The sequence below is a fragment of the Haemaphysalis longicornis genome, unplaced genomic scaffold, assembly GCF_048455015.1.
Source record: "Haemaphysalis longicornis isolate Haplotype H1 unplaced genomic scaffold, Haemaphysalis longicornis Haplotype H1 scaffold_12, whole genome shotgun sequence".
NCBI classification, from domain to species: domain Eukaryota; kingdom Metazoa; phylum Arthropoda; class Arachnida; order Ixodida; family Ixodidae; genus Haemaphysalis; species Haemaphysalis longicornis.
Window position 1 is genome coordinate 78,626,617 of NW_027526225.1, and position 18,927 is coordinate 78,645,543.

The window sequence follows — 18,927 nt, forward strand, 5'->3', positions numbered from 1 at the left end:
GGAATAGCGCCCCAGTTAAGAGCAGCAGGACCCGCTAGACCCGCTAGCAGCCGGATTCCACTAGACCCGAGTTTGAGCGAAACTCAGGCAAGTCGGAGCTGGGGTGATAATAATAAGCTCATGATAATGTTTCGAGGCAGAGTTAAAAAGCTTTAAAATGCGATTCATGCTAGTTGCTGATTATTGAGGTGACGGAACCGGTCCAGGGCAGAGCACTGCAAGGATGCGCGACTAGGGCGTGGCGCATCTTCCACTGCGTTCTCTCACTCCGCTGCTGCACCAGTGGCTACTGGGGTCGAGCAAATCGAACTACTCTATTTCATTGTACTTTTACTTGATTAATCTCTATTTCACTACAAAGTTCAGTTTATCTTTTATTCTACGCGTTCATATGAGCTTTTTGTTTAAAATGATTCTTCCTAAAAAGCAGTTTCTGCCGTCGGTGGCAGACAGTGCAATCACGTGACAATGGCTGAGTGGCAAAAAAGAAAGCAGGTGATAGAAGCGCGCCACATTCAAAACAGTTGGGACTCGTATTACGTTATTGGAACCCTCCGCTTTTCGACACAAAAATTTCCTCGGGGCACTCCAGTTTGCTTACGTGGTTTTGAGGTGAAAGCCTGGCGATACGTATTAGCAACTTCTTTTGTGATACATTTTACTTGCGCCTTTTTCGTCGCTTTTGTTTCTTTGCCTTTTGGCACGGATTGCTTCAAAAGGCTTCTTTTCTGCTATTACGAGTTTGCGTCAGTTTCTTCTTTTTTCTCTGTTCGTATTAGTGTGTTAATAACGTCAGCAAGCAGACAGGAACACGCCGCGGCCTCCCTAGAATCGGCGGTTTTCGGGGGTAGTGTGCACCTGTCCTACTCCCGTGACATCACGTTCAGGCTTCATCACGCTGCAGGCGCTATTCTACAACGTTTACTTCTCAAATTAAAAGCGTTATGAATTTTGCGAACCGGCCCCATTAGTTCCTCGAAGCTCCCAATTGCCGGGCAATCCCACAAGTGGTCATGTACTACAAAGGACGGAAAGGCAACAATGACAACAGATTTTCAGATTTGTTTGCTTTATTTCATTTTGCTCCTCACCGCTCTTGTCGACGAAGCTCTCCACAGGTGTTTTTTTTTTTTCTCATAGAGTTCAATCCCCTCATTCCCCTCTCTTCTTTCGCGCCCTTTCCACTCCCGCTTACCCGCCTCGGGCGTCACGCGGTTACTTTAATTCTTAGCTCTCCCCTTTACTCGCTTGTCATGCTCTGCTTCCTGCCATACGACGGTGGCGCTGAACAAAACCCGTTGAAATGTGTAAAGATCGCCTCTGACAATATACACGCTCCGTTGATTGTATTGTAGCGAGGATAATAAACAGATGCCACAGGCCATCAAGCTATCAGGGTATGCGCCGCACCAGCATCAACCGTGTGGAAGAGGAAGGTAGGATTAGGTCCAATAAGATGCCGGAATATGCTCCAAACACGTGCCAGAAAAAGAAGATGCATGCATGGTGCATGCATCTTCTTGCACCGTGCATGCACCGTGCATGCGCGATGCATGGAAGAAGGTGCATGCACGAAAACGATCTGGGTTATCTCAACGCTCGGACCTGCGTTCCTATCGGCCTCACCCCTGTGAATAGACCGCCTCAACCGGCTATCGGTGTGTCGACTGTCTCCTTGACAGTATATGTAATACGTTTATAAGCTATCCTGTCATTAACGTTTTCACAAGAAACGCGCGTCACGCAACCCCTCGAGGGCAGCTGTCTGCCGCTCTAATAAACAAAACGCACGGTCATGCAACGGGTGATTTCTGATAAGCGTCCATCGTGCACACTCAACCAAGCCGTAAACAAAAGCCATATTTGATGGTCGGCGGGAGCAGGGCGCGTTCCGTTCGCTACAGTGGACCCCTTCGATCACTTAGTTTGTGCTTGCGCAGAGATGCACTGCGTCTACCCTCAAGTGACGTGGCAAACACAATTCAGTGGAAGAACAGAACACCGAGAAAAAAAATGACACCACCTTCCCGCGAGAGAACCCTGAGTTGATGCCAAGCATCTCGGAGGTTCCGAAGCGTTCACGAGATTGGGTATTCAAATAACGGAAAATGACGGAACTCCGGACGGCGCAGCGTGACTCAACCGAAGCAGCAACTGAGGGAGCGACGCGCGGACCGGGTTTATTATATAAAGCATGTGGAGTGGAGAGGAGGAGATGAGAGAGGAGGCGCGCAATGCGCGCTTATCGCGCAGCTGTGGTGATGAGTAGCGCGCGCACTATCGCACTGCTGGCGTGGAGAGGGGGAGAGGAGGAGCAGCGCGCGCGCTATTGCACAGCTGCCGTGGAGATAGGGAGAGGAGGAGAAGCGCGCGCGCTATCTCACAGCTGGTGGGGAGAGCGGGAGAGGTGCGGACGGACGGACGACAGATGACGGAGCCGAGAGCAAGAGATGCTTTGCATCTAGAACGGACCTCCCCGGTCCGGGCGCTTATCAACAGCCAGGCTGGGGATTTCAAAGTAGCAGTGTTAGGGGAGGTGCTATGCTAGTGCTATGCTAGGGGAGATCGATTTCATATGGTGCTGCATGCGGAAGATAGCACAAGCCGTACTTTATCAACGTAAGCGGCGCCAATACAGCGCGCTGAATATGCCAGGCGTGCTGTACGCGACTGCGCCGTTTCGCTCGAGGTGTATCGGATGCTCCGTAGTCACTACTTTCATAACCCATGCAGCTGGAAACTCGGGAGTAGGCAGAACTCGGGCCTTCTAGAATAGCACCCCGGAAGAGGAATTACGTAAGGTTTGTTAGGTAATAAGGAATCAATGTCGACCAAAGTATTTAGCGTAAGGCGTAAAACAAAAGTACGACAAGCACTATTACCTCAAGGCGAAATCGCAGTCGGAGTGGAAACAGTGTTGTTGCTGGAGATCAGCTAAGGTACGTGGAACCTAACTGCGCAACTGTTATTTAAGAAATGTTCAGTCAACCAGCCGGTAATTCTTGAAATCAGGGAGAAAGCATTGAGGTTACACAAAGGGTAGGTCTCAATCTAGTAAGCAGACTATTCCCGCGCAGTTTTCAGTTTTGACGTGGCGCACTAGACTAAAGCCTCGCGATCACTCATTCAAAGTCTCGGGTTCAAATTCTATTTCAAGCGGCATGGTTTGGTCAAATGGCCAAATGCTGTTCCAAGTGGCGGTATATTCTAAGTGGCATGGTTGGCGAATCGCATTCGCGAGTCCAAAATAAAACTTTTTAGTAGAACTGCGCAACCTCCACATCAACCGTCAGTGCATCGTTTAGGTCATTAGAACGATCTGTTTGTATATAGTATTAAGAGGTAATTGTACTTTCAGAGAAAGAAATACTGATTTGTGTATTTTGCATAAATTGGTATGTCTTTGCATAGAGTAAACGCAGTTTCCGTTTGTACACTTAGACAAGACACAAGGTAGGCTGGGAGGGGGGGGAGGGGGAGGGGGAATATAGGGCCGCCACCGGCCACCAAACCCTCCCCATATTGCAATCGGAAGCACTGAGCACGTGAACAAAAATGAACGAATAGCCTTTATAGAGAGAAAACGGCCTCAGGCCATCATGGGAAAAAGCGAGGGTGGATTAATCATTTTGTGCAATCATATGCACAGTCGAACAAAGAGGCGGGCGTGCTAGGCCCCAAAACTCCACTGTTCTTCCGAGACATCTCGTAATATCTGTTAAGGCGTACTTGTCTAGTTGTTGGTAAACACAGGGTCGCTTAGAAGTTTCCCGGAAAGTAAAGGGGGAGCATGAAAATGGAGTGTACGACGAACTTTGGAAAAGTTGCGGTGCCGTACCGTGCAACCCTTCGGCTGGTTTTTGTTCCGGTTATAAATGTTTAGAATCGATCGGAATAACGGAATCAAATGCTACTACGGCCTGTGTACGCACGTGCATGGCGCTACCAAAACACCATTTAGCTCGGTATTGGCGCGAATTAAGCAATACATAAACTGACGCTGGTTCGGAACGCATGTGCGCACTCACTCTAACAAATTTTGGGGCGATTATTCGGTCCCTTCCTCACATATTTTAAGTGCGAATGCACTTTATAAGCGACCCTGAATTCCGGCGACCGCCGTCCGTCCACATAGCAACAGCTGCGGGAGCGCGCGCTCCTCGTCTTCCTTGGCAACGGGGGGAGATGGGCGCGCGCTGCCTGGCCGCTGACATGGCACATACCCACGTGGGGGATTGGCCAGGAGTCTCCTCGTCTTCCTTGGCAACGGGGGGAGATGGGCGCGCGCTGCCTGGCCGCTGACATGGCACATACCCACGTGGGGGATTGGCCAGGAATCGGGCGTGAGAAGGGCTAATGCACCCGCTTAAAGGAGTACTGACACGAAATTTCAAAGCTGAGATCCGCTCTAGCAATCAAGTACAACGACAACACAAATAGGTGTCTGTGAATAAATGCATCTTTCTTTCTTTGTAGTTGTGTGTGTGTGTGTGATCTCTCTTTCGCGAACATTACCGAACCGCGCAAATTCAACTCCTGCATTCGCACTTTCACATTCTTCCCCTCGGGGAAATGCGGGGAAATTTTTAGACTCCCATATGTACCAATACCTGTCGTCGCTGCGAACGCGCAGTGACAGCTGGTCGCTCTCTTTTCGCGCCATCTTTCGGCGTGGCGTGGAAGCGAAACAGTCCGTCCCCATTCCTTCCATCAGCTATTCCAGCCGTGAGGGGAGTGCAGGGTTCATTAGCAAAACGATGAATGAATGAATGACCTTTATTTAGGAGGAGGCCTGAGGCCCTGGTGTGGGTCAGGGGGAAAGAGCAAGACCCGAATTACCAATAATGATCACATGACGTTGTAGTCGTTCAGAGTTTCTGTTCCGGTTAGCTGCAGGCATAGAGTTTCATACTAATATATACTGGAGGGAAATCTGGCGCCACTGTCTGCCGCCACAGCGTGCCGTCATGTACCCGGCAGGTACGTTCCACTTGTCCTTGGCACGGCTCATGAACAGGCTGAAACGTTGGCTATGGCTGCAAAAAAGCAACAATATTACCGTAGATGGTTCATGAAATTTGTTTTCTTATTATAAAATTGAACCTCCAAAATTTCAGTAGTTTTTTAGAAGCTTAATGTACAATGAACAAAAAAAATGTTACTTTTTTTGTTGATTTTGGCTTCGAGACAAAAAAGAAACCGTACGGCTAGCTAAGCCAAGCAGGCGAGGAACGTCGCTAGCAGCAATGGCGCCGCCCACAGCGGCCCGCGACTGCAGCGACAGATTTCCCTCTACTATATATTGCCGCGAACCATACATTGGGTTTGTTTATTTGTGTTTTGCTTTTACCGCCCGGCTGCGCCGGTCTGCGTTATCTCTGCGCCAAGGGAAGCGCGTGTTCCATTCTTTCTTTCTGTGCCGCATGTGTTATCTGTTGTGATAGGGAGAGCATTCCGATCTAACGTGAACAGCCCAGAATAATCTTCTTGGATCTACTATGTTCTCGATGCGAATCGACGTTTCGAGAACCACGCGCGCCGAAAGATAAAAAGCCTGCAGTGCGGACGCCGGGGCATTCGATTCGACGACACTCGCCTGTGCAAGTCACTTTGTTGACCGCTGCTTCGCCGCCTCTGTATTCTTTTGAGTTGTTAGAGGAGCACAAGTTCGCTCCAATAAACGTATTTCTCATTCAAGACAACTGCTTCGTCCTTGTCTTCGTGACATCTGGTGGAGGTGCGGGGTACGCACCCTTCATGCCCACTACAACCTCTGGAAGCCGCCAAGCCAGTCCAACAAGAGCCAGCCTCCGCGTGCAAGATTTACCACCCGAGTTCGGTCTACTACCGGAGAAGACGAAGAAGAAAGACGTCGCAACCAGCACCATGCTCAACCAAGCCAATCCTCCTGTCGTTCTGCAGCAGCCACGGGAACCGCCATCATTCCGAGGAGCCCCCGCAGAAGACCCGGAAGAATGGTTGGAAAAACTGGAGCGCGTCCGGAAATTCAACAGGTGGGACGACGCAGAAACGTTCCGGCACGTTTTCTTTTACTTGGAAGATTCGGCTCGCACTTGGTTCGAGAACCACGAGAGCTCCTTGACAAACTGGGCTCAGTTCAAAAGCGAGTTCACTAAGACCTTCACTACCGTGGTCAGAAAAGAACGCGCAGCGCTTTTACTCGAAACTCGAACGCAGCACCCCAACGAAGGGGTAGTGATCTTCGTTGAGGAGATGAAGAGGTTGTTTCGACGTGCGGATCCGGAGATGACAGAAGAAAAGCAACTAAGGTTTCTCATGCGAGGGGTAAAGCAGGAGCTTTTTGCTTGCCTTGTCCGCAATCCTCCCAAGACGGTGGCCGAATTCGCGTCTGAGGCGGCCGCGATGGAGAAGACGCTGGAAGTTCGAACGAAGCAGTACGATCGCCCGGTCAACGTGATGGTTCCCGAGACGATCGGTGCCGGGGCTACAAGCTCCGACACACTGCGTGAGACCATCCGAGCAGTGGTCAGGGAGGAGCTTCGGAAGCTTTTTCCGACGACGCCGCAACCTCAAGTGGCTTCCCTGACTGACGTCATCCGCGAAGAGGTTCAACACGCTTTGGGCACTTCTATGCCATCCGAGGCACCCCGCGAGCCACAGGCGATGACCTATTCTGCGGCTGTTCGTCGACCCCGCCCTGCTCCAGCCCGTCTACAAGAAGCTCCACCGTACCGCCGTCCACTGTCGCCGCCGTCCCCACTCTCGCCGCCGTCGACCGTACCGCCGTACACAGCCCAAACCCAGACGCCGAGGAAGACTGACGTTTGGCGAACGCCAGATCATCGTCCGCTGTGCTACCATTGCGGGGAGGCCGATCACATCTATCGTCGCTGCCCGTACAGGAGACTCGGACTGCGTGGTTTCTCCGTCGACGCCCCACGCCCCCGACCCGGCCAGCGCCCTACTGAGATCGACGAATACCTGTCCAACACCAACCGAGGACCAGCCCGCTCACACCGATCGCCATCGCCCTACCCATACCAGTCGCCTAACCGCCGTAGCAATGCTGATTTCGCACGTGGAAGGTCCCCCAGCCCACGCGGGGGAAACTAAAAGCAGCAACTTCTGGAGGTGAAGTTGCTCTACGGCGAAATACTGGAAACCCTCCAACGACGCAAGGACGCGCCGAAAACAGTGATTCACGACATGCCCTCATCCCGACGACCCGACCCAGCCCTGACGAGACTCCTGAACACGACGACAGCTACACGGCGCGACGGGTACCCGACCTGACCGAGACGTCCGTTGAGAAGACGACGACGACGACGGTGCACAGTGCCCGACCGTCAACACGTACAAGCAGAGATACGACGCCCCGACGAACCCGGAACTCGAGGAAGACTGCATCTGACGTCAAGGTGTCCATCGACGGCTTTGACGTAGTCGCCCTCGTAGACACTGGAGCTGACTATTCGGTAATGAGCGGACCATTTGCGTCTAAACTGAAGAAAGTTATGACCAGATGGGACGGTCCGCATATACGCACAGCAGGAGGCCACCTCGTGACGCCAAGTGGAACGTGCACATCGCGCGTCACCATAGACGGCACGACGTACCCTGCCGCGTTCGTCATCTTGCCTAACTGCTCCCGCGACGTAATTCTCGGAATGGACTTTTTGACGGACAACGGCGCAATAATTGATCTGCAGACCAAGGCGATAACTTTTTCCTCCGATCACTCGATGACGCCGGAACCGAACCCCGAACAGCGTGCAGCTGTAAGGATAGCCGATGATCATGTCACCCTGCCACCCCGCGCAAGTTTGATGATCACCGTCTACTGTGAAGGTGCTGCTCCTGACGTTGACGCTATCGTGGAGAGTGACCAAAGGTTGCTTCTCGACCGCGGTGTGTCTGTCGCAAGAGGCATTGCGCGCTTCAAGGAACACCAATCCCACATTTTGGTTACTAATTTCACCGAGGAGTACCAGCATTTAAACAAGGGCGCGGTAATTGCATTCCTCGAAGAAACGCAAGAAGCAAGTGACGTGATCGCGGTCGCCGACTTTGAACGCACCCCCGTAGAAACCTTCAAGCTCCCGCAGCCCTTCGACGTGAATCCGGCGCTACCGCAAGAACAACGGAAAAAATTATTGGCTTTGCTGCGTCGCTATAGCGAATGTTTTTCGTCGAGCGCAAAACTACGTCAGACCCCTCTAGCGAAGCACCGAATAATAACCGAAGATGGAGCCCGACCTACCCGACAGTCACCGTACCGCGTCTCTTCACACGAACGGGAAGCCATCCGGACTCAAGTCGACGACATGCTCAGCGACGACATTATACAGCCATCGAAAAGCCCCTGGGCTGCGCCCGTCGTACTCGTAAAGAAAAAAGACGGCACATTAAGGTTTTGTGTTGACTACCGGCGACTGAACAAAATCACGAAAAAGGACGTGTACCCCCTCCCCCGAATCGACGACGCCCTCGACCACCTCTGCCACGCGAAGTACTTCTCATCGATGGACCTGAAGACCGGCTACTGGCAAATTGAAGTGGACGAGAGAGACCGAGAGAAGACTGCATTTATAACCCCAGACGGCCTATACGAGTTCAAGGTGATGCCGTTTGGGCTGTGCACAGCACCAGCGACGTTTCAAAGAGTCATGGACACTGTGCTAGCTGGCCTTAAGTGGCACACCTGCCTCGTATACCTCGACGACGTAGTGGTATTCGCCCGGACTTTCGACGAACACCTTGCAAGGTTGGAGTCTGTACTCGAGGCCATTCGTACGTCGGGGTTGACGCTGAAGCCTGAAAAGTGCCGTTTCGCATACGAGGAACTCAAGTTCTTGGGCCACGTCGTCAACGCCGCGGGAGTCCTACCTGACCCGGCAAAAACTTCAGCTATCGCGAACTTCCCTAGGCCGAAAGACAAGAAGAGCGTGCGAAGATTTCTCGGGCTGTGCGCATACTACCGGCGCTTCGTCGCAAACTTCGCACGCATTGCAGAGCCACTCACGCGCTTGACGAAAGACAGCACCCCTTTCAGCTGGGAAAACGACCAAGAAAAAGCATTCTGCGAGCTGCAAAAACGCCTGCAAAGCCCGCCCGTGCTCGCTCATTTCGACGAAAATGCCGAAACGGAAATGCACACGGACGCCAGTGATATAGGCTTGGGTGCCGTCCTTGTCCAAAAGCAAAGCGGCTGCGAAAGGGTAATCGCCTATGCCAGCCGTGGTCTGTCGAAGGAGGAGAAAAACTATTCTGCCTCTGAGAAAGAGTGCCTGGCTATTATATGGGCGATTTCAAAATTTCGCCCATACGTGTATGGAAGGCCATTCAAGGTTGTAACAGACCACCATGCGCTGTGTTGGCTCGCCAATTTGAAGGACCCCTCTGGCCGTCTTGGGCGGTGGAGCTTGCGCCTGCAGGAGTTCGACGTTACAGTCGTTTATAAATCCGGCAGGAAACACTCCGACGCCGACTGCCTGTCCCGCGCCCCCGTCGACCCACCACCACAAGACTCTGATGAAGACAGCGCGTTCTTCGGGATCGTGACGGAGAGCGACCTAGCCGCCCAGCAGCGTGCCGACCCCGACTTACGCGTCATAATCGAGTACCTCGAGGGATGCAACGTTGCCGTTCCTAGGACTTTCAAACGCAGCTTACCAGCATTCAGCCTGAGAAACTCCGTCCTCGTGAAGAAGAATTTCAGCCCCGGAACAAGAGCGAATTACCTTCTCGTCATCCCCGCGGACCTTCGTGACGAAATTTTGGAAGCGTGCCACGACGACCCGTCTTCCGGACATCTAGGCACAGCCCGCACTATTGGAAAAATCAAGGCGAGGTACTACTGGCCCGGCCTTACCTCTGACGTCACCCACTACGTCCGGAGCTGCCGTGACTGCCAGCGACGAAAAACGCCGCCGACAAGACCCGCCGGACTTCTGCAACCGATCGCCGTCCCATCGAGACCATTTCAACAGATTGGAATGGACCTTTTAGGCCCGTTCCCTACGTCACGATCACAGAACAAGTGGATTGTCGTAGCGACAGACTACATGACGCGCTACGCAGAGACCGCCGCTCTTCCGAGGGGGACTGCACAAGAAGTGGCAAAGTTCTTTATAAGCCAAGTTGTGCTGCGACATGGAGCCCCGGAAGTCCTAATCACAGACCGCGGAACGGCATTTACTGCGGAGCTGATGCAAGGAGTATTACGCTACAGCAACACGGATCACCGAAGAACGACGGCGTACCACCCCCAAACGAACGGACTAACAGAACGTCTGAACAAGACAATCGCAGATATGCTGTCAATGTACGTTGACGTTGAACATAAGACTTGGGACGAAGTGCTCCCGTATGTCACGTTTGCGTACAACACGGCTATCCAGGAGACGACGCAGCTGACGCCGTTCGAGCTTGTCTACGGTAGAAGGCCGACTACGATGCTCGACGCCATGCCTCCGCACGTAGAAGACGACGACCTCAACGCCGACGTCCACGGATATCTTCAACGTGCGGAGGAGGCCCGCCAGCTCGCTCGAGTTCGTATAACGGACCAGCAGCTGGTGGATGCGGGCCGCTACAACCTCCGACGCCGAGACGCCGAGTACCAACCAGGGGATCGTGTGTGGGTTTAGACTCCCATCCGACGACGCGGACTCAGTGAGAAGCTCCTGCGACGCTATTTCGGACCCTACCAGATTCTACGACGTGTTGGCCAACTTACCTACGAAGTGATCCCTGATGGTGACTCCGGCACATCACGACAACGCAGGCGGCCTGAAGTCGTCCACGTGGTTCGCCTAAAACCTTTCTACGGACGATGACGAACTTTTATTTTCATTTGTTCGGACTGTCGCTTATGTTAGCATCGGGTCGATGCACTCTTAGAGGGGGGGTAATGCCGCGAACCATACATTGGGTTTGTTTATTTGTGTTTTGCTTTTACCGCCCGGCTGCGCCGGTCTGCGTTATCTCTGCGCCAAGGGAAGCGCGTGTTCCATTCTTTCTTTCTGTGCCGCATGTGTTATCTGTTGTGATAGGGAGAGCATTCCGATCTAACGTGAACAGCCCAGAATAATCTTCTTGGATCTACTATGTTCTCGATGCGAATCGACGTTTCGAGAACCACGCGCGCCGAAAGATAAAAAGCCTGCAGTGCGGACGCCGGGGCATTCGATTCGACGACACTCGCCTGTGCAAGTCACTTTGTTGACCGCTGCTTCGCCGCCTCTGTATTCTTTTGAGTTGTTAGAGGAGCACAAGTTCGCTCCAATAAACGTATTTCTCATTCAAGACAACTGCTTCGTCCTTGTCTTCGTGACAATATTAGTATGAAACTCTATGGCTGCAGGAACGGTTTGAGTGTTCACATAGGCACTCGTAGTCAGACAGTCGGAAAGTCGGACGGCCGCGTCCCAAAGCGAAGCTGCGGCGCAGAATATCGCAGTAGCAGACGACGCGTGCAACCGGATGTTCTTGCAAGCCTGACTGGCAAGCCTGACTGGTATGGGCAATTCTGTCTTTTCCGGCCCTGTACGCCTGGTTTCACCTACCATGAGTACAAATAAAGTATTAAAAGTATTAGATGTCACCGAGAAGCGGGGCATCACGGGCCGCCACGCTCGCGTGGTGCGAGGAGGTGGACGAAACGAGGGAGAATCGCGGCGTGGGCGAAAATGCGATGTTTTGATTTGTAAGAACTCCTCCAATAATGATTGCTTTCACAAAAATTCTTGAAGGAGGTGATTACTAGGACGTGGTTTTACCAGAAAATGTGAACACCCATGTATCAGCAAAACCTCTTTCAGGGCCCCTTTAACTTGTACATGCTAATTTTTTATGACTGCTGTTAGGCGTGTGATTGTAATGTGGAAATTGCAGAGGATCGTCAGTAAACCCGATATCCAGCGCTAGATCCGTGAAACAGTAATTGCCCGCAGCCTATGGGCTGAGTACTTCAGCTCTCCGGATGCGAAACGACAAAGTACTATCGGATGAACAGACCAGTAATGGCAGCGCCATTTAGACAGCAGCAGACGGGCTCGTTACTGACTCCGGTCATAATGAAGCACATATGCCCAGAACAGTACCCGGACGACACGTGTAAGGTGTTGATTGATTGATTTTAGGGTTTTAACGCGCCGACACAACGCAGTCAGATGAGGCGCGCCGTAGTGGAGGGCTCCGGATTAATTTTGATCACCTGGGGATCTTTAACGTGCGCCGAAATCTCGTATACACGGGCGTTTTTGCTTTTCGCCTCTATCAGAAAAGCGGCCGCCGCGGCACGTGTAAGGTGTGCCGCAGGGCTCGGGCCACTATGATCCACATCCTGTGGGATTGTGCAGCAAGACCAGCAGAAGCGGAAACAGAGACTGTGATCCCGCCGTGGCTTCAAGACGCAGCGCAGAGCTATAACAAGGAAGACCGACTCCCGGCCGTCCAGCAGATCCTAGAGGCCCTCGAAAGACAGCGACCGAGCGAAAGCTGCGAGGCATAACCCACCCCTCGAGGTAAAGGCGACTAGCCTGGGGGCGGGTAGCGAGGGCGCTGACGAGTAGAGGGTCCAGACAGGACCGACGTTAGGCCGCGTCAAGGTATCCCGGCAACGCGGTGCCTACTGCAGGCGATTCGAAATTTCACCATCTTCCCATAGGGGAACCATGAGTAGGATGCGAATCAGCATGGGGGTTCACTCAACTTCCCATTTGTGGGTGCCGTTGGTTCGGGGCTGTTGGTTCCATCCGAACTCATCCTACAGCACCGGAGCAGAACCGGAGCAGGCGGTGCCTCGGAGCAGACTGGACGCCGCGCAGAGCGCGCACCTGCTTTTATACAGCTGGGGAGAGGATAATGGAGGAGAGGCGCGAATGTGCAGTGTCATGCAGCTGGAGGGGAGGAGAATGGAGGAGAGACACGCATGCGCAGTGGAGTGCGGACGGCGCACGTGGGACATAGCCCCGACCATGAGATGCTTCGCATCTAATGAAGTCTTTGTCATGTCATGTCATGTCCGGACGGGCGCATCTGGAACTCGGCAGCCGCAAAGCGCTGCACACCCATGGCCACGCCTTGACATCACACAGAGCAACGCCGCACTGCACTTTCCGTTGCAGGCAAGATGAAGCCACGGCCGAGTAAGAGCGCAGGCGCTCGCCCGCTCTTGCTCGGCCGTGATAAAGCGCGGCGTGCGTGTGAAGTGTGCACCTCTGAGTGACTTCAGAACATCGGCATGGCTTTGCGGAGCTTTGCAGCTTCCGAGCTCCCGATGCGCGCGGCCGTAGAAGCTGCAGTACTCAGCCCAAACGCACTATAGGCACGTTGCGCTGATGTTTGCCTCACAAGAAGCAGCGCCATTTTCTATATCCTGGTGGTTCGGGGTGTCATCTCTTGAAGGAAAGATGCCACGCATATCACGCTATCGATTCGTAGCCTTCGTATTACGTATGTGTCGGTGCTCTGTCCCAGACACCAACAGCTGGGATTATCACTAGTCAACCACGGGCGCCCACACAAAGAAGGCATCTAAGGTAACGCCATGATAGCAAGGACGAGAAGAACGAACAGCTTAAGGGGCGCAGGCGAAAATAGGTCAGTTGCTGCTATTGTAGCCGACCAGTAAGATTGCAGATAATACAAATGGAAGCGAGGAACAGGTGCATTCATCACGGCCGTCTTTCTTCACACAGCGTCTCAGTGTCTAGCCCATAGATTGTTGGCACGGCATGCTGCAGGCAGTGGGTGATAACTGCTCGGGAAATCGCCACTCCTTTATCGATGTCCAAGCGTGCACAGAAGACAACTTTAGTAGGAAAAGTGGTGCTCTCACAGCGGCCTCTGTGCGGTGAAACCTACCTATAGCATAGAGTTTCATACTAATATCAGAGTCCTTCAATGCCCTTCTGGTCATGAAACTTCGCCATCACGCTCTGGGAGAGCTTTGTACGCTGCCGCGCCGCGGCGCTGGTGTTGATCGGAGGGCAACCGGGGGCGTGGTCAGAGCGCGTGTGGCAGGGAACGGGTCACTAAGATAAAACAGACGCTCGCCGCCTTATCAGCAGTGCGCTTTCGCTTTACGTGTCGTGGGCCGCTCAAATGGACTTGTCATTTTGTGAGTGGCGAAAAAAATTTGGTACGAACGGGCATGCTGCTACTGCGTTCGTGACTGCCGGTCTGGCTACAGTGCAGCGGCGGCCGCCCGATGCCCTCCAATCTGCGGTGGCGCCACTCGCGGTAGCCTTTGTCCCCGTACGAAACTTGGCCGGGAGTTTCATGACCAGAGAAGCATTGAAGGACTCTGCTAATATACACTAGAGGGAAATCTGGCGCCACTGTCCAGGGGAGCCGCGCTTCAGCGAGCGTGCCGTCATGTACCGGGCAGGCACGTTCCACTTGTCCTTGGCATGGCTCATGAACAGGCTGAAAAGTTGGCTCTGGCTGCAAAAAAAAAAAAAAAAAAAACTAGTGTATATAAGGTTCATTAAATATGTTTTCTTGTTGTAATATTGAACCTCAAAAAAGACTAATTTGTCAGTGATTATATAGAAGCTTCATGCACGATGAACAAGAAAAATAACGTTACCCTTTTTTGTTTGTTTTGGCTTTGAAACAAAACAGAAGCCATAATGATAGCTAAGCCAAGTAAGCGAGGAACGTCGCTATCGGCAGTGGCGCCGCCCACGGCGGCCCGCGACTGCAGCGACACATTTCCCTCTAGTATATATTAGTATGAACCTCTATAACCTATCGGTCTGCGAGCAATCGCTGTTTCACGCATCTAACACTGGATATCGGGTTTACTCATGACCCTCTATAATTTGCACATTACAATCCCAAGCCTAACTGCAATAATTAAAAAGTTATTTACAAGTACTATTAATTGCGTTCCGTAGTCTGTGCCAGTGTCTTGGTCCTCGTTGAAACCGCCTCATTGTAAACGCCGTATCTCTTTCAGTGTCGAAGTATTCATCGGAGATCAGTCCGGCGCCCCCACACGAGTATACTCGTCCGCAGTCACGTTGGAATCGTGGGAAAAGTTTACGTGCACAGTGCAGATGGGGGTGTCAAGTTTTGTATTCTCCTTGTCTTTCGAGCCCAAGCCTGAAGTGTTTGTGCCGAATGAAAAGCTACAACGTTGGAACCGCCTGGAGGTAACATTCTCGGCGAACGTCCGACAGAAGCAATCCCACTACGTAAGTTATGGAATTTTAACACCAATAACTTTAATACTCGCATTGAAGTGATCATGAAAACAAAATTCCGCTTTGTTGCTTTCAAGGAACTAGCATTTCGCAACTTCCTGAGCTTCATTCCAGCCGTAAAAGACGTTTCTTGCCGCAAAAAAAAAATACAGGAAATATTTTAAAACTGTTAGATCTTACGCTAACAGAAGGAATGTGTGCAGAAGTGGCTCAGTAGAGGCCAGCGCTAAAAGCAGTCATCGGTGTGTTAACTGCGGGTTACCATTCACCTGATACAATAAAACGGAACTAGAGGCTTCACTAAAATCCCCCGGTCTTGTTTCTTAGCGATCGCTTTGACCAGGACTCGCTAACCGGGGAAACAAAATCTTTGAACGTCATACAGAAATCGGCCGAAAGTGGCTGAGGAGTTCCCACGGCTTCATTTTTTCTTTAATATCTCCATTATTGTTGCGAAGTTTGTGATCCAGCTATATTATTCTAATCCCGACGAAGCAATCTTTTCGTATCGTAAACTACACTGACCGGGGTTGAGCAGTTTCGCGTGGACCTTGAAGGGCCGTGCTGCGCGAGAATGGCGCGAGAGCGATGAACACTGGATTGGATTGGATTTGAATTAGATTGGATTAAATTCCATTGTATTGTCTTGGTTTGGAAATGGGTGTGCAGAGAATTAGGTCTGCATATTCGACGGTCTGCGCATTCCAGAGGAGTGACGTCATAGCCGCGGCAGACGCACTGGCGCCGGCGCGTGCCCAGCTGTGCGCCTCCGTTGCGCAGTAGCCAAGTCTCGCGTTGCGCCGGAGCCGCTTGATAGCCGTTTCGCGTGGCTCCTGGAGAGCCGTGCTACGCATGAACGAGGAGCAGTGACTGGACTGGAGTGGATTGGACTGGACTGGACTGGACTGGATTGAATTAGATTGGATTGGATTGGATTGGATTGGATTAGATTCGATTGGATTGAAAATCATTTTAGCAGTTGTAACCATGATAATCAGATAATACTAGACAACCAGGAAACATAAGAATAACCAGCTCAACCTTAATTCACGCTACGTATATCCTGGCATAGCGTAGCTAAGCCACTGCTAATTTTTTATTTACCTAATTGTACAATGTCTTCATGGCCCCTTTAACCGCTTACAAACGTCATTCGAACTGAGGTGCCCGACGTCTCTTCGTCAGAATATCCTGGCCCAGTCCCGTTGCTGCGAAACTTGATTTGGGTGCATTACATTACGACCCCATCTCGCGTCTTGTTTTGAACGCCTGCGCCTGCGTTGTCTTCAATTTACATATATAGCCACTATATTGTAAACCAGCGAAATTAACGATCCTTCACAGTTTGAACTTCTCATATCTATAGGAATCCTCAAAGTAATGTTGTGCGCAAAAAAAAACGTAGCGGAAAGAAGGCTGTCTCACGTCGTTACAACCAGCCACGCAGACAGGGTTTGCCCGTGGTCCACTGTATTGCATAGAGTTTTATACTAATATATACTAGGGGGAAATCTGTCGCTGCAGTCTCGGGCCACCGTGGGCGGCACCATTGCAGCTAGTGAGTGAGTGAGTGAGTGAGTGAGTGAGTGAGTGAGTGAGTGAGTGAGTGAGTGAGTGAGTGAGTGAGTGAGTGAGTGAGTGAGTGAGTGAGTGAGTGAGTGAGTGAGTGAGTGAGTGAGTGAGTGAGTGAGTGAGTGAGTGAGTGAGTGAGTGAGTAAAAACTTTATTACAGCACCCAAGAGCGAGTCAAGGGGAGGCTACCCTGTTAGGGGAGCCAGTGAGAGCGACCAGTGCTCAGCCGTCCGGTGAGGGGGATGTGGTTGTCCCAGGCACTGTCAAACCCAAATACCGGTGCTGTCCGGTATTATCCTGGGTGGTGCCATGGGTAATCCCCTCTGGACGGCGAGCCGGCCTCTGTTGGTCTAGTGCGTTGTTGAGTAGTCTAGTGGCCCGGGCTTGTGTCTCGTAGTCTTCGCTTCTCATCGCAGCCTCAAACTGCGGTGGGAACGTCGTAGTGGTGCTAGTAGGAGGCTGGCAGATAGTAGATGTACCAGGGTAGCTCGTGCTTCTTGACATAGACGACAGATGTCACTGGCGTACACCTCCGGGCATACGTACCGGGCAAAGGCTGGGGTAAGAACAGAGTAAGTTTGAAGTTGACGAAAGAGGACCGCCTCCGTACGGATTACACCAAGGTGTGCGGGAGGTATAGGTCTTCTATTGTTGCGGTCCCGTTGTAAAATTTCACTGTAGGCTAACAGGGGTTCCTTGCCCGTGTCGTGTGACTCCGAGGCGTCAGTGCAGTCGTTCCCTGCCGTGCGGCAAGCTAGATGTCACGCTGCAGAGTGGACTGTCTCATTATGATTAGGGTTGCCCTTCCCCGAGACATCATGTCCCATGTGGGCAGGGAACCATTTGATGTAGATGGCACGGTCAGTGGCTCGCACACCGCGAAGGATACGAGCAGCTTCCGCACACACAGTGTTTCTGGCGTAGTGGAGGATTGCAGTCTTGGAGTCGCTGAGGACCATTGTACACTGGGGATCTGTGATGGCCAGGGTGATGGCGACTTCTTCTGCCTGGGCGATTGTAGATACTCGGACGCCGGCTGCTGATTGAAGTACTCCCGTAGTGGCAGGCATCGTTGCGGCAACTTACATGTTATGCTGCAGATGGGATGCATCGACATACACTGCTCCGTTGTCCCGTGCATGGAGGTCGATCAAGGTTTTCGCCCTGGTGAGCCGTCGTTCCCGTTTATGCTCAGGATGCATGTTGCGGGGTAGCTGTGATACGACGAGGTGCTGTCGAAGTGTATCTGGTAGACTTTTGTTCATGAGCTCTGGGTTGCTTGAAGGTGTAAGGCTGGCTCTTTGTAGTATGTAACGTCCAGTTCGTGTTGCAGAGTCGTTCAACTTGAGCGACGCGTTGTGCTTCAGCTATTTCATCTAGGGTATTGTAGACCCCTAGAGCAAGAAGCCTTTCGGTGCTCGCACGTTGTAGCAGACCCAATGCGATCTTGTAGACTTTACGGATAGTAGCATTGATGCGGCCTTGCTCTTGTTTTCGCCAGTTGTGAAAGGCAGTAACGTAGGCGATATGGCTGATAGCTAGTGACGTCGTTCTAGGCCTACTTGGCTTAGATAGCCATATGGCTTCTTTTTTGTCTCGAAGCCAAAATCAACAAAAAAGGGTAACATTTTTTCTTGTTCATCGTGCATGAAGGTTCTACATAATCACTGACAAATAATCTTTCTGGGTGTTCAATTTTATAATAACAAAAGAAATTTGATGAACCTTCTACAGTAATATTGTCGCTTTTTGCGGCCAGAGCCAACTTTTCAGCCTGTTCATGAGCCATGCCAAGGACAAATGGAACGTGCCTGCCCGGTACATGACGGAACGCTCGCCGAAGTGCGGCTCTCGCAGACAGTGGCGCCACAGTTCCCTCTAGTGTATATTAGTATGAAACTCTATGCTGGATTCATGTCTCAGTTTCCAGCACTCTGTTTCCAGCAGTGCTTGGCCGTCATCCACCCCTAATTTGACTGTTGGCTGCTACTACTTGCTTTAGCGCCCTCGTCCTCTTGGTTCACGCATGCCTGAATGTACTTCAAGTGGCTTGTGCAGGTAAACTTTCAGTAGTCATATAATACATACCAATTCAGTCCTTTTCAATGGGTACAAGTGACCCTTTAGTACACATGTATGCAGCGGTGAATATATCGTT

General features: G+C 51.8%; 1 protein-coding gene across 1 annotated transcript in view; it reads left to right on the forward strand.

Moving 5' to 3' along the window:
• The window catches only part of LOC144161687 (uncharacterized), a 49,416-nt gene extending 31,604 nt beyond the window's left edge, over positions 1-17,812 (forward strand). The window contains exons 7-8 of the mRNA XM_077692312.1: positions 14,951-15,188; positions 17,756-17,812. Coding sequence (XP_077548438.1) covers positions 14,951-15,188; positions 17,756-17,812 — 295 coding nt within the window. The remainder of the gene's footprint in view (positions 1-14,950; positions 15,189-17,755) is intronic.
• The last annotated feature ends 1,115 nt before the right edge of the window (positions 17,813-18,927 follow it).